The following is a 16,507-nucleotide window of genomic DNA, read 5'->3' as shown; positions in this document are numbered from 1 at the left end:
TTTACTCTTGCTGACAGTAATGGCATGATTCACAACTTTGAGGTCTACACTGGAACCATCACTCCAGCTGAAGGAAAGCCAGATATTGGAGCCAGTGGCAACATAGTTCTGAAGCTGTGTTCAGTCATTCCCACCAACCAGTCCTTTAAATTGTTCTTTGACAACTGGTTCTGCAGCATTGACCTACAAGTGCAACTGGAGAGGATGAAGATCCATAGTGTTGGAACAGTGCGATCCAAAAGGTTGCCAAATTGCACCTTTACTGATGACAAAACGATGAAGAAAAAAGGAAGAGGGACCTTTGAAGAGAAGGAAACGAAACATGATGCAGTCTACCTGAGAGCAGTGAAGTGGTATGATAATCGTTCAGTCATTTTGCTAAGTACATATGCAGCAGCCCACCCCACCACATTGGTCCAGAGGTGGGACAAGAAGACCCAAGAAATGGTGGAGGTGGTACGTCCCAACATTGTATCTATCTACAATAAAAGCATGGGCGGAGTAGATATCCTCGATTCCCTGATAGCACTGTATCGCACCAAAGTGCGATCCAAGAAGTGGTATCATCACCTCTTCTTCCATATGATGGACATGATAATGGTGGAAGCTTGGCTGCTCTACAGAAGAGATTCCATTGATTGTGGTGTGGAAAAAAAGGAGCAGTTAAGCTTGTTGGATTTTAAATCTGAGGTGGCAGGCTGTCTCTGCAAAAAAGACACAGTTTGCAGCAAAAGGGGAAGGCCATCTCTTAGTGTGGAGGCAGGTCTAGACCTGAAAAGACGACGAGGCCAGGTTGCACCTGTACCCCCCGCACCAATCCGTCTGGACCGCATAGACCACTGGTCTGTCTACAGTGAAAACAGAGGGAGGTGTAAATATCCTGGATGCAATGGCATAATCAAGGTCAAGTGCATGAAATGTGATGTGTTTTTGTGTCAAACTCCTGACAGAAACTGCTTCTTTTCCTTCCACACGCAGTAGACTAAAAATGAATTGGACCCCTGTAAATAGTTTCCGTTTTAATATTAAATAATCCAGTGTTTGTTCTTCAGTTCTTTACAGCAGTGATATGGACAATAAAAATTTGGTTTTATGTATTGTGGGATTTCCTAGCCTAAAGACTGGACTGAGAATGAATGAATAAAATTGATATTCCTTTTTTGCGCATTGTTGCTTTTTGGTAACAAACCACCACTAAAATTACAGCTGATACAAACTGTATTATTTTTTCAGTAAAAATGGTCTTTTACATGTAGTTTTTTTAATCAATTCTTTCATAAAATGTGATTTGTTATACAGTAAAAAGATACATTTTGAATAAAATGCACATTTTCAATTTATTACCATTATTGCACATTGTTGTGCCAAAGTAACATACTTAAATCTACCCCTATTATCATTATTTTTTTTACATTATTATTATAATTTTTAATTGTGCTTTATGGAAGGTAACAAAATGGGTGCAAATATTTTTTTACTCCATTATTTCATATGTCATGCAATAGAGGGTTAAACATTAACATTACAAACAGAAGCTGTTAGGTGTCAGTATGGAGTCTGACTGCATGATTAGTGCAGTTCTGCTCACAGTGTTTATTCATCTTACTGTTCTACATTACTTATGTCATGTTAATGACAGGAGACTGATGTGTTTATTACTGTAATAAGAGGCTATAAGCTTGTTGGTTATTGGTTAATTGTCAAACAAATGACAAATTGTTGGTTAATAAGAATTTGCGTGTCTAGGTGCAGGCCAATCAAACACTTGTTACAAATAAATTTATCACAGGCTCATTTTATACACAGTTAATGTGGCTGCTGTGAATTCGTCTGAACAGAGACAGCTGCATTGTTGAGTTATGTTAGCTTCATAGTCTAGCTGATACGCAATAAAAAAAGTCTCATTTGTGAGAGGAGTTAAACATGGCACAACTAAAGAACTGCCCTTACTCCTTATTAGGGTTCATTATTTTGGCCCCTCACTTCATTTAAAATGTCTCCTAATTCTTCTTATTATTTTATATATAACTGTGTAAGAAATGAGAAGAATCAAAGTCTCTGGCAAAGCTGCTACTGAACCGCAGACATGTCTATTTCATACAGTGAAATGTCTCTTTACCTCCAGTACAGACTTGCGGTCAGCGTGGATGTGCATAACACTCTCTGCCCACTCCATCATTGTCTCTCCGCGTGGCACTTTTACGCGCTCGTGCTTTAACCGGCCCACACGGAACTCTCCAGGCTCATCCCGCCTCACTGTGGTGGATGGTCGGGTGCGTTCCATGGTTGCCTCCCTCCGGTTTTGGAGCCAAACTATTGCCCTGTGCACAAACACCAAACACAATTACTAAGATTTATTAAGTAGCACTAAAGAAAGTCTTTGTTTCCAAATTACTTCTTAGCTAACTCTTTAATGCTAATGAAAGCAAAAAGAGATCAGTACAACATTTCTTCTCCAGTTACATTTGACCACAACTCATAGGTGGCACCACAAAAAAAATAGCAATTTCATTTTTGGTGTATTAATGGAACACACTTCAAAGCATTAAGACGATAACAACAATGCAGCTCTCAGATAAGAAGCAACTGGAAAAAAAAAAAAAAGAGGCCAGAAGAAAACCTTCTAAAAGCTTTAATGAGAGTTAATGGGTTTAATCCAAGTGCAATCACATAGTAGTACAAAACCCTAGATTCATTAAGAAAGGTTATGATCCTAAGTTTAGTATCACTATACTGTGTGCTAATACTCAGGCATGTTGTTTGGGAATAAAGTTGATGCAGCAGTCATAAAAGATGCCATGACATTAGGGTTAATAGTAATAGTCAGTAAAGAAATACCTATAAAAGCTAAACTTGAAAGTTCATGTTCCAAAATGTTTTAGCAAAAAAATAAAAAAAATAGCTTGATCTGAAATACCTGGAGGCTCCAAATGCAGTGCAAGTGAAGAAAAGCTGCCGTGTCTCAAATGGAATAAGGAAAGGACACTTGCTGGTTAACTGTTCACACCAGTCAGGGAGCGCTCCACTCGCCAAGGCTAAAGGCTCCTGTAGAGATGGGCATTGGCATAACACAAAAAGAGTTACAATTTGGAGAATGATCAGTGTCTGAACAGATATGATAACTGTGTTTCATTTAAGTAGGTACTACTAGAATTATATATTTTTTTTTCTTCTTCACTGTAATGTTTTACCACTGTTTTATGCTGTTTAGGGTCGCTGTGGGTCCGATTTTCCTAGAATCCCTGGGTACAATGCAGTACTACAATTCTATTAAAAAACCTAATGTTTGCCGGTGCATTATATACAGGATTGGGGAACCACAATATCATGCCAATCAATCATAATTAACACAAGTAGTTGCATTTGGTGGTGAAGTTACGTTTAAATTATTGGTAGACCTGTCAAAACTATGACATACAATCCCCCCACTTTTCTCCCATTAATTCCCCATTACAAGGAAACAGCTTTACATTGCTTTGCGCATTAAAACAGTGCAGCCGTTATAATGGTTTAATCTACCAGTGACCTTTCACATATAATCCATGTTAAGGATTTTAGGATGTCTCACAAAAGTACATACAGTATTTACCTCATTACCATTAACTAGGCACCCCTTTGCAAAGTCCAGCATTTAGCAAAACATTAGGAGTAATTCACACTGTTCTAAGCACTTCTGAGGAAGCATATTCCAGCCCTTGGTGCCAGTTTTACAAGCTGACATCCTGTCTCTATGAAGCTGTGACTGACAACCAGTGTTACATATAAAACAAACACACACCAGCCAACCCAATCCACCCAATCCATTCAATCGTTTCAACATCAGGGTGTCTTCATGCCCAGCTAGACCCACTGTAACCCTGACCAGGATAGTGGCTTAAGAAAAAAAAAAAAAGTAAAAAGAATAACCTGCAAACTATTATTTGTAATTGCGCAAAGCAGCCTACTTTTTCTGAGTCAGATATTTACCTCAATCTGCTGCAGAATTTTGGTTGTAATTTTTTTGCTGGTGAATTCCTCAGGCGAGGCATTAAACTGCAGATCATCCTCATCTGTGTAAATAATTCAGATAAAACAAACATTAGATACTTTAATAAAACAATTTTACATTCATTCTATAATGTGTGTTCATTTCTTCCTGCCATGCAAATCGATGGCTTTTTAATAATCACCAATTTAAACAAATAACAAAAATATTTATCAGTTAAAGGCTGCCCATGTTTATTTCAATAAACACATCTCAGAATATATCCCAATATTATTTATGTACAGTACCATGGAAAAGTATTTGCCACGCTGCTAATTTGTTAAATTTTTACTTCACACTGTTTTCATTCTCATACTCGATTTAAGTTCCACTTTATTCAAGCAAAGAAAGAAAAGTTACCCAACACCACTCGGCGTGTGAAAAAGTAATCTAATACACCCCCACCCCCTTTCCCAGTAAATATAGGAAACCGATCATGATTTTTGGGCTGGTGCATATTTCTATGAAATTAAACATGGAGCAAGGCAGAGATGCCACTTCTCATAGCTGTGATAAGTAACTGGGCAATACAGCCGTCTGAACTAAATAAGTACAATGTTGAATTCTCTTGGCATGTCTTGAAATTTCTGTACTGCTTTATATTTTGTATAAAAGACGAAGAAAAAAGGATAATGTATTGAGAATGTAGCTCGAGTAAGGTTCAGATCATGCACTGATGACTGATAATATTCTAGTAGAGAGCAGAATTCATGGTGCCAACAATTGTGGCAAGTTTTTCTCCAATACAAAAAAGAAAGAAAGTTGAAAACGTTACGTTTGCATTCAGTTTTACAATCTTGAACATCTGAGTGTGGCAAATATATAAAAAAAACAAAAAGAGCAAATTCATCCCCGCAGTTAGTTCGAGGCACTAAAGTTATTTTAATACATAAACTGCTGTAAACAGCTACAACGTGTACAACTTTGATTATTAATTTATAATTCTTTGGATTAGTTTCAATGTGGTCATTCAAATGCTGTTTAATGAATAGTTTTTGCAATAAAACAGTTAAAATGCCTCTAAAATCTATAGTTTAACACTTCTTCATAAACGTCATTCGAACGTTACATTTGAAAGCATGATGAGTTGCAGCTTACCCTCCTGCAGAGTGCGCCCAACTGCTGTCTCTCCTCCGATGATGAAGAGGATGCGCAGCAGCTGCAGCACATCCTCCACACCACAGGCGCTCTGGGATGAGCCGGCTTTGGCTTGTGGCTGCTCGCGGGCACTGCTCAGGATATCGCAGCTCTGTGTAACTGACAAAGAGCCCGGGCCGAGTCCTGAAGACCTGCAGCCCCTCTCACAAAAATCCTAAAACATTTAAACACTCAGAGTTAGGGCACGGTCAAGCTGGCAGTCTCGCTACAGTTTGTTATGCTTTAAAACTGCACACATTACCCCAAGATACCAAGCTACTATACAACAAACTCACGGCACTCTCAAAAACAAAGAGGAAATATGCCTTATGAGCAAAAACATTCAAATGCACCAACAGAGGATACATTTCATTACACATTTAAATGGAGCAAAAAAATAACGAAAAAAATAAAGAGGTCTTACTAGTGACAGTCAACCAAATGAAAAAGAAACGAATACTAACAGTGAACGAAAAAAAGCATGTATAGATATGCACATCTGATGCCATTCTATACCTTGTATGCAGCTATGAGCTGAGAACAATTTCTGTTTTTCCTAATACTTTTATTAGTGCCGGTTAATTTCCAGAGGCGCAGGAAAGTCGAGTCTGCATTCTTCTGCATGTAGGTTATCAAGTCATTCTTTGGTAATTCATCTGTGCCAAGGTACTGTTCCACATGCTCTACAGACCAGCAACCCTACAACAGGAAGAACCAAATGTTGGTCTTTCCTGATTGTAAGTTTCAATACACATGCATTACAATAGGTTTAACCACCATGAGGTCCGTGCAATTACCAAGATTAGTAGCTAGGGTAACTACTACTCCTAGCGTTAACGTTAGTGATGACTGAGACAGCCTAGTAGGCATTTACGCACTGGAGTCGGGCACCAAAAAAAAAACACAGGCAAGATTTCAATGAGTTGAGGAGAGTGAGTGATTGGTAGATAAAGAGTGTGTGAGCGAGAAGAACAGGCTGGTTAAAGAATCCTTACCATTTTGCTGTTTTCTTTCTCTTTGTCTGAGTCCTTCAATTCTCTGTACATTATCCTATTAAAAAAAGAACATAACTGAGTACATCTACAGAAACAAGATTCTTTAAAAAAAAAAAAAAAAAAAGGGCCAGCATTGAAAGCTTGGTAAACAGAATGAATAAGTGACTGACGTGTATGTAGGCTCCCAAATGCGTCGAAGCTTGTCAGACTTGATGCTTCCATTACAAGAGAGCTGAAGCAGCTTTTGGACATAGTAGAAGATAGTGGACTTGTAGTTGGTAAGAGGTAGTTCAACTTCCCGGGTGGTTCCCAGGCCTGCCACCTTTAGGATGAGAGCCAGGTGTGGAGAAGGAGTGCATTCCACCTCCTCCTGAACTTCTGAGTGTGGAGTACCTTCATGAGTCAAACAAACAAGAAATAAACTCACTACACACAAGAGAATTTTAATTTAGGTCCAGCGGATGATGTTTGATTAAAAACAAACATTGATTTGTTTAAAAATCTGTAATTGGAAATGTGACGCATTTATTAATCGAGTATTTCACAACAAACATTTACACATAACCAATCATACAGAACCAAATCCTAGAGGACCAATCAAGACCAATCAGTGTCAGGCATACAGGACCAATCATACAGAACCAATCAAGACCAATCATACATGCTCAATCAGGATCAAGCATACAGGACCAATCATACAGAACCAATAATAGAGGCTCAATCAGGATCGAGCATACAGGACCAATCATACAGAACAAATCAAGACCAATCATACAGGCTCAATCAGGATCAAGCATACAGGACCAATCATACAGAACAAATCAAGACCAATCATACAGGCTCAATCAGGATCAAGCATACAGGACCAATCATACAGAACAAATCAAGACCAATCATACAGGCTCAATCAGGATCAAGCATACAGGACCAATCATACAGAACCAATCAGAGAGGCTCAATCAGGATCAAGCATACAGGACCAATCATACAGAACCAATCAAGACCAATCATATAGGCTCAATCAGTATTAAGCATACAGGACCAATCATACAGAACCAATCAAGACCAATCATACAGATTCAATCATGATCAAGCATACAGGGCCAATCATACATGCTCAACCAGGTTCAAACATACAGGACCAATAATACAGGCTCAATCAGGTTCAAGCATACAGAACCAATAATAGAGGCTCAATCAGTATCGAGCATACAGGACCAATCATACAGAACCAATAATAGAGGCTCAATCAGGATCAAGCATACAGGACCAATCATACAGAACAAATCAAGACCAATCATACAGGCTCAATCAGTATCAAGCATACAGGACCAATCATACAGAACAAATAATAGAGGCTCAATCAGGATCAAGCACACAGGACCAATCATACAGGACCAATCATACAGAACAAATCAAGACTAATCATACAGGCTCAATCAGTATCGAGCATACAGGACCAATCATACAGAACCAATAATAGAGAACCAATAATAGAGGCTCAATCAGGATCAAGCATACAGGACCAATCATACAGAACAAATCAAGACCAATCATACAGGCTCAATCAGTATCAAGCATACAGGACCAATCATACAGAACAAATAATAGAGGCTCAATCAGGATCAAGCATACAGGACCAATCATACAGAACAAATCAAGACCAATCATACAGGCTCAATCAAGACCAATCATACAGATTCAATCATGATCAAGCATACAGGGCCAATCATACATGCTCAATCAGTATCAAGTATACAGGTAGGGCTGTCGAGGTGAAAGAATTTCCCCTTGCGGTATTTAGCGTGGTTCAACACCGCGGTATGCGGTAATATCGCCATTTTTTTGTTTTTGAAAATTACTTAATTTATCTGGATTTTAGAGCTATATAAACAAGCTTTATTGTTAGGCTATGATTCGGTATATTATTGCTTTATAATGACAAAGATGAGACAGCTTTAAGACAAATCAAATGCGTGTTTATTCTTAACTACAGAACAGAGCAGGGATGCGCAATAAGAATGCACGTCTTTTCTCTATTAAAAAAAGGTTTAAATTACGCTTCTAGCCTAGGCTAGATATACACTGTGAAACGAAAAAAAAAACTGTTTAGGCTAAATATTTTAAATGCACATCTAATCAAAATATGGTAAAAAAATAATAATAATAATAAAACAAAACCTTTCGTTTAGAATAAAGAATAAAGTCTGTAAGACATTAAACCTGCGTTACCATGCGCGCTAGAAAAACCAACATGTTCACCTGATGTGGTTTGAGAGAGGATCTGAGTGGGGTAGCGATGTTCCCCCGCGGCACTAAAATCTCTCTCTGATGGTGTGCTCGCTGCACTAACACACGTGTACTGTACCTGCATGCGACTTCAGAGAGCAGAGGAAATCTAGCCTGGTTATCGCGCCACTATTAACCATCTATTTAGTAGGTATAATTAACATAACAATATATACTACATTTTAAGTTAATATTCGTTTCAATACATTTTTATTCAACGAAAAAATACATTTAAATCATTCCAGCAAGAGAATATTTGCAGGCTGCAATGCCATATTAACCGTCATTAAGTGTTTTAGTACGCCAAGGCTGTTTGAATATAGTCTAAATTACAAGTATTTTATTGAGTGTGAACTCAATTTGATCATTAATAAACTTGCCTATAATTACTGTTGCGATTGTTTCCATCTTAAAACACAAAGCCTGACACTCAGCAGCAACGCATGCGAACAGGTTGCGGGAAAATGACACTCTTAGCTAATGTTCATTATGAATTTATTTGACATTTATTACGCCCCAATGTAATCGTATAAAACAAGATGGACCCTGCAACAACAACCAAAAAAAAAACGAAAAAAAAAACATGAACATCGCGGTGTGGCAGTTGCTTGGCATGCCCTGCGGTTGGCTGGTCTATACCACGGTATTTCAAAATTGCGGTTAGCGCGACAGCCCTACATACAGGACCAGTCATACAGAACCAGTCATAGAGGCTCAATCAGGATCAAGCCTACAGAACCAATCATAGAGGCTCAATCAGGATCAAGCCTACAGGACCAATCATACAGAACCAATCATAGAGGCTCAATCAGGATCAAGCCTACAGGACCAATCATACAGAACCAGTCATAGAGGCTCAATCAGGATCAAGCCTACAGAACCAATCATAGAGGCTCAATCAGGACCAATCATACAGAACCAATCATAGAGGCTCAATCAGGATCAAGCCTACAGGACCAATCATACAGAACCAATCATAGAGGCTCAATCAGGATCAAGCCTACAGGACCAATCATACAGAACCAATCATAGAGGCTCAATCAGTATCAAGCATACAGGACCAATCATACAGAACAAATCAAGACCAATCATACAGGCTAAATCAGGATCAGGCATACAGGACCAATCATACTGAACCAATCAAGACCAATCATACAGGCTCAATCAGGATCAGGCATACAGGACCAATCATACAGGACCAATCATACTGAACCAATCAAGACCAATCATACAGGCTCAATCAGTATCAAGCATACAGGACCAATCATACAGAACAAATCAAGACCAATCATACAGGCTCAATCAGGATCAGACATACAGGACCAATCATACTGAACCAATCAAGACCAATCATACAGGCTTAATCAGGATCAAGCATACAGAACCAATAACAGAGGCTCAATTGAGTATCAAGCATACAGGGCCAATCATACAGAACCAATCAAGACCAATCATATAGGCTCAATCAGTATTAAGCATACAGAACCAATCATACAGGTTTCAATCAGTATCAAGCATACAGGGCCAAGCATACAGGGCCAATCAAGACCAATCATACATGCTCAATCAGGTTCAAGCATACAGGACCAATCATACAGGATCATATTTATTTGGAACTGGAATTACTTACTAAATAATCTTAGGCATTTAAGATTGTTTTAACATCGACCTTTTTTGTCACTGTACTGATGCAACAACTGCATTAAAACTCACTATAAAATAATTTCCATGATCTGTCAGAACATTTAGTTTATACAGATCATGGAAATTATTTAATAGTGCATGCCGTCAAAGACAGATGTGAGACAGCACCACATTATGGATTTCCACTGAAATGTAAATGATCTACTACAATAGGTGTGTTTTCATACACTTTTCACTGGAACCCACATTTTCAACTAGAACAGTCAGAAATAGCCACTGACAGGCAGTGAAAGTAAATGCTGTTTAGATAAAAACACAGCATGTATAATTCATCAGTGGAAATAAAGGCGCACCTGGTATCGGGATCTCTAGGTCAGTGGTTTGCTGAACATTGGTTCGGCCTGGTCTAGGGTCGAATGCAGGTACTAGAGCAGAGAACTGCCGCTTCAGCACAAAGTCATCATCCCATGTTCTACGTCGCCCTCCTTTGGTTTCATATTCCTCTTCCTCCTGCCAGTTAAGCATTTAACAGCACAGATTTAAAAGCACTGCACTGCTGCTTTCACACACATTAACATGCAATATAGGCTGTTATCTCACCACAGGCATGCTTTGCACAGGAACCATGCTGACACAAAACAACATTTAATATAAAACAACCCTATTAAAACATTTCTTGAAAGAAAAAATAAACCGGGAAGTTAAAAATAACAAATCCAACATTTGAAATGAAGTTTTTGAATATCACCAAAGGAAAACAAAATCTAACTCAACTAAAGAGTGGCACTGTACTATAATTGAAACTACAACAGGTTTTACCCTATGAATATGAACGTGGTAACCAAGGTTGACCCTGGACCGTACCAAAACTTCCTCATACTCCTGGTCCTCCTGATTGTCATCCTCATTCTCGTCGTCATCGTCGTCCGGCTCAGGTAAATCTTCCTCATCGTCCAGTTCTGCGAGCAACGTGTTTGCCCGACAGCTATCCAAGAAGTCTGTAAAAAAATACGAGAGAGAAAGAAAGCAGGATAAGAAATAATCCAACATGAATATTAATTTGAAAGCAGAACCATGCAATGAGATTAGTAATCAGAAAGCATTAAAATGAAGACTCATTGGCAGAAAGCTGAATAACGGATGAAGTGAAGCAGGCAGGAGGAAGAGGACGAAATAGGTAAGTTTTGGTAGGTAAATAAATCAGACATGGCCTACCATAGAGAGAAAACTCAGCCTCCTGACCTGTGTCACTCTCGCTAGACGTGGAGGTCAGGCTGGTCGTCAGCGTGTTACTGAGCAACTGGCCGACGGACAAACCTGTAGTAGCTGTGGCTACGTTATTGCTGCTGGTTACTATGGAGGTGGACATTGTAACGGTTGATGTGGTACCAGTGGTGGTAAGGTTAGGAAAGCTCTGCGCTCCCATAAGAGGAGAGGCTGCAAGCAAAACACAAAACCAATAACGCTATCAGTTAAAAAAGCTTGATCTAAACAACAAGCAAGATACGGCATTAATACTAGTACATAATGACAGTGCGCCTCTTAGTTGACATGCACATTGATGAGTAATTGTCATATAAATAATCAGGATTAATGAGGTAAGCTTTGCTTATACAACTAATAATAATGATGATGAGCAAAGCCAGTGTAATGTACAGGTAAAATAAGCTGTGATTTCACTTGATTGATCAATTGTTGAACATGCATACACTGATCAGCCATAACATTAAACCACCTTGTTTCTACACTCACTGTCCATTTTATCAGCTCCACTTACCATATAGAAGCACTTTATAGTTCTACAATTACTGACTGTAGTCCATCTGTTTCTCTACATACTTTTTTAACCTCCTTTTACTCTGTTCTTTAATAGTCAGGACCCCCACAGGACCACAACAAAGCAGGTATTATTTAGGTGGTAGATGATCCTCAGCACTGCAGTGACAATGCAGTGGTGGTGTATTAGTGTGTGTTGTGCTGGTATGAGTAGATCAGACAAAGCAGCGTTGCTGGAGTTTTTAAATACCGTGTCCACTTACTGTCCACTCTATTAGACACTCCTACCTAGTGGGTCCACCATGTAGATGTAAAGTCAGAGACGATCACTCATCTATTGCTGCTGTTTGAGTTGGTCATCTTCTAGACCTTCATCAGTGGTCACGGAACGCTACCCACAGGGCGCTGTTGGCTGGATATTTTTGGTTGGTGGACTATTCTCAGTCCAGCAGTGACAATAAGGTGTTTAAAAACTCAAGCAGCATTGATGTGTCTGATCCACTCATACCAGCACAACACACACCATCACCATGTCAGTGTCACTGCAGTGCTGAGAATGATCCACCACCCAAATAATACCTGCTCTGTGGTGGTCCTGACCGTTGAAGAACAGAGTAAAAGGAGGTTAAAAAAGTATGTAGAGAAACAGATGGACTACAGTCAGTAATTGTAGAACTATGAAGTGCTTATATGTTAAGTGGAGCTGATAAAATGGACAGTGAGTGTAGAAACAAGGAGGTGGTTTTAAATGTTCTGGCTGATACACACACGTTCAGAATACACACATATTCTGAATTCTGAAGTCTCTGTTCCAGATCTTTATTTGACTTAAAATCTAGTAATTAAAATCTAGTTAAATCTAGTAATTAAAACAAGGATCAAACCCAGAAACTCAGCAATCACATTACTGTGTGCCAATGTGCTGCCCTCCCCCCAACTGCTCAGGGATCCAATTTTCCCTTTTTTTTTTCTTTTTTACACCAAATTTAAATTAAGTAAAAAACGTTTTTTCTCTACTGCCGCTGCTGACCTCCACTCCTGACCGAGGAGAGCCATGACTAACACATGCCTCCTCAGACACAAGCAGTAGCCAACTGGTTCTTTTTACCTGCAGAAGGCAGGTTTATATGGAGCTCTGTATCGCGTAAAGCCACATACCAATCTCCATTATGCCCAGTCTCACTGTGCAGGCAGTGTGATCAACAGTGGAGCCAACATTCAACAGTTAGTAACTCTATTCTATAACATCATTTATGGCTTTATGATAACCTATATATTTTTTTAAAACACCTTGATAATTTAGCTATTACCATATTTTCTGAAATGCTTACCACTACTTATAAATGTTTGGTAATCTTCACAGTTAAGACATGCCCTCAAATTGAATTGCCACTGCTGATGTAGTTTAGCCTTCTATATTGCCCAGATATTTAGCATAGCTATAAACAAATGCGATCTCTGCCATTGCTTTCTGTTTAATTGCACAGAAATATGCACCAGCCCAAAATGCAGGAGCTTTTACTTTTATTTACTTTCTTGCTCCTACCTCAGGCACATCTGACCAACAAGTTGAGTGAAAGTTCTTACATGCTTTGTTTTAATGTCATTTTGTGCGCTTGGATTTTTCTTGTGTGAAGGGAAAACACTCAAAACATTGGGTTAAAAACCTAATTGGGTGACACCAGAGCAAATGGCCTATGGTTGTGAAAACACCCTTAGTCATAATGGCTGAGAAATTCAGTGCAATGAGGTTAAAAATGTAAGTATTACAATTATGCATCATGGCAAGCTACTAGGCTAGTTGAGATGAATTGCATATGCCAAGAAAGTTGCTGTTTACTAGCAACCCCAGCTGCCAGGTCAAAGCCACATTTGTTAGCCTATTACATACTTAATTACCTACAGTTTAATCAGCTGCTCCATTCAGCAGATCAAGTGTTATGTTGTGGTATTTAAAAGTATTAAAATACTGTCAACAGCAGCACAAACCACAGCAGTGTCCCTCCGTACTCACCAGAAGCAGCTGCAACGTTGCGGCCCAGTGTGTTTGTATTATTGTCGCTGCTGCTGCGGCTCAGGTTCATGTTGTTGGTAGCATTGGTGCGAGCCATGTTGGGTGCACGCCTTACAAACGACTCCATAAGGCTGGCTTCACGTGAAGACAAGTTGGGCACACTGGCACTGGAGCTCATGGGTGCACCAGCTGCCAGCAGGGAGCTGACCGATAGGCGCGCGCCGACGCTTGGACCAAGTGGCCGCTGGGAAACTGCAGCCTTGCCTGAAGAATCTGAAACGGAACTGACATCGGGGGAGCTGACGCTCACCGGCCCGACCGAGATGGCCGTGGACTCGCTTTTAGGCTCAGCGCTTTCACCGGATACAGAGCCACCCTCAGCTGTTGAGAGCACCACAAGCGGCTCCTGACCCTCAGGGCCTGTGACTCCACCTCCAATAGGGCCTCCCTGCTCCGACAGGCCCTCGAGTCTGCGTGCGGAGCCGAGGCCGATGTCGCTGCACGCCGAGCTGCTGCTTCCCTTGCGGCCGGAAGACGCAGATGAGGGGCCACCCCGGTCCGGACAGTTGTTTTTGGCCATGCTGCTCCAGGGAGTCGGCGGGCCTGCAACAGCGCACGAGACAGTTTTGGGTGATGGCGCTGAATCGGGGTCGTACCCCGACGCAAGCTTCAGGTCAAATTTCCCTTCCGCACCCATGCGGTAGGAGTTCGAGCCACCAGCATCCCAGGTGACATCAATCCAGCCTGGAAGAGGAGGGGAAGGAGGGGTGGTATGTGAACGTGTGAGACCCAGCAAAAGGGAATGGAGAAAGACACCACTGAGTCAGTAGTCAGATAGCAGAATTGGTTGGCAATGCACCAGAGTTAGAATCAGTTCTCCCCCCTTTAAATTACAACCCTTTCTTGAATATTCCAGATCCCAAATATTAATGCTACACGGCAAAATGTTAGCACCATTTTCATTGTGAAGCAGGTAAGCAAGAACACAAAGCACAGAAAATTGGGGGAATTTAAAGGGGGGGGGAAATAGACAAGTAAGCAAAAGTTTCTCTTAATTAGAAAGCTGAAGTCCCAATAGAAAGAAGAAAAAAAAAAAAAAAAAAAAAAAAAAAAAAAAAAAATATATATATATATATATATATATTTTATATATATATACTTGAGCATCAAACGCAGATTACATCAAGACCCAGCAAATTGTGACATCAACATGCACTTGGCTTGATTGATGGAGACAAGAATTTGAAAGCACAAAGCAGATGTTTGTAAAAATAGGATAGAGAAATTTCCCCGAATAAAACTGAGGGAGGGTGAAGAGTTGCCTTAAAGGTTTTTAAAATGACTTAAGAACAGTTGTTTGTAATGATGTGGGAAAGTAGCTAGAAAAGCAGTTGTCTAATAGCATGAGTTAGGCATCCTACAGTGCTTATGCCTCTCTGTGTAGCCCTCAGAAGCTCTTTCACTACACCAGTCTTTGTGTATTTGGGACCAAAAAAAAAATCCACCATGTAGTTTCCCATACTGGGTGATGCAGCTGCTGTTTTAAAGAAATCACCTTCACATCATGCAACAGGACAAACGCATAGATGTGATTAGAAGACTTCACTGTTACTGCACAAAATGTGCAGAGAGAGAATCTGGACTTGGTAGCTGCCAGAACCTTAGAAAGAGAGTTGCGACACTCCTTGATCTCGCCGCCACGCGGTCACGTGGTTCATGTACCCCTCCAATAGTTCCAAACAAACCTGGCGCCGTCATGTTCTCATATGGGACAGGCAGAAGTGAATGAAATATTAAACTGTAAATAATAAACATTTGTACAATTTCTGGGTATTATCAACTGCCTTTACATTTACAGCATCTGCTTTAATGTCAATTTGGTATATGAAGTGGCAGATTGATGTTTATAATGACTTGTTAATAGGTCGTTCTTGTTAACACAGTACATTATATTAGCATACATTACATAATGCGATATCTTTAAGTAGAGATAATATACAGTACAGAGATTAAAGAGTTTTTTTGTTTTGTTTTTGCATAAACTAATCTCCCTTCACTTTCCTGAGGATTCATAATAATAATAATTTTGGTTAAACACTAAGCCATGTGGCTGGATTCATAAGGTTTACCTGCACTGAATGAACAGATTCATAAACACACTACCGTACCAATACCTTTAACATTATAGTGCAGGTACATGAAAAAGCATTCATTCATGTCTTATTTCATGAGTGATTAATAATTGATTCCTACATGTAATACATGAATGAATTCATAATTAATATGCACTAGTTCATTTTGTCTAATGTAAGTGGTGGACAAGGTACACAAACCATGTAGTTGAGTTAAAGTAGAAATATCCAAGGTAAAATATTACTCCAGTAAAAGTAGTAGTAAAAGTAAAAATACTCTTTACCTCCACTTAAGTAAAAGTATTTAAGTATTTACCTTCAAATGTACTTAAGTATGAAAGTAAAAGTAGCATGAATTATTATGGCTAATGTTTTATTATCATTTCTGTAACAAGACTCTTGATTAATCAACTCATTTTAGGTGAAAAGACTCTAGTGTCATTAATTTAGCTTAACTGACTAAGCTAAATTCGGTTATACCTATTAATTAAGATAA

General features: G+C 39.5%; 1 protein-coding gene across 7 annotated transcripts in view; it reads right to left on the bottom strand.

Annotated features, from left to right (window-relative positions):
• hectd1 (HECT domain containing 1) overlaps positions 1-16,507 on the bottom strand; it is a 54,901-nt gene that overhangs the window by 9,564 nt on the left and 28,830 nt on the right. For 2 of the 7 annotated variants that reach the window (XM_063007302.1, XM_063007303.1), the window contains 11 exons: positions 13,880-14,623; positions 11,305-11,526; positions 10,909-11,087; positions 10,443-10,599; positions 6,327-6,549; positions 6,157-6,211; positions 5,678-5,860; positions 5,123-5,336; positions 3,967-4,049; positions 2,918-3,045; positions 2,120-2,321 (listed from right to left, as the gene is read on the bottom strand). In XM_063007302.1, coding sequence (XP_062863372.1) covers positions 2,120-2,321; positions 2,918-3,045; positions 3,967-4,049; positions 5,123-5,336; positions 5,678-5,860; positions 6,157-6,211; positions 6,327-6,549; positions 10,443-10,599; positions 10,909-11,087; positions 11,305-11,526; positions 13,880-14,623 — 2,390 coding nt within the window. The remainder of the gene's footprint in view (positions 1-2,119; positions 2,322-2,917; positions 3,046-3,966; positions 4,050-5,122; positions 5,337-5,677; positions 5,861-6,156; positions 6,212-6,326; positions 6,550-10,442; positions 10,600-10,908; positions 11,088-11,304; positions 11,527-13,879; positions 14,624-16,507) is intronic. The other 5 variants (XM_063007304.1, XM_063007305.1, XM_063007306.1 and 2 more) reach the window with 5 other exon arrangements.

Source organism: Trichomycterus rosablanca, chromosome 13, assembly GCF_030014385.1.
Source record: "Trichomycterus rosablanca isolate fTriRos1 chromosome 13, fTriRos1.hap1, whole genome shotgun sequence".
Classification (NCBI taxonomy): domain Eukaryota; kingdom Metazoa; phylum Chordata; class Actinopteri; order Siluriformes; family Trichomycteridae; genus Trichomycterus; species Trichomycterus rosablanca.
This window is presented reverse-complemented; position numbering and strand designations above follow the sequence as displayed.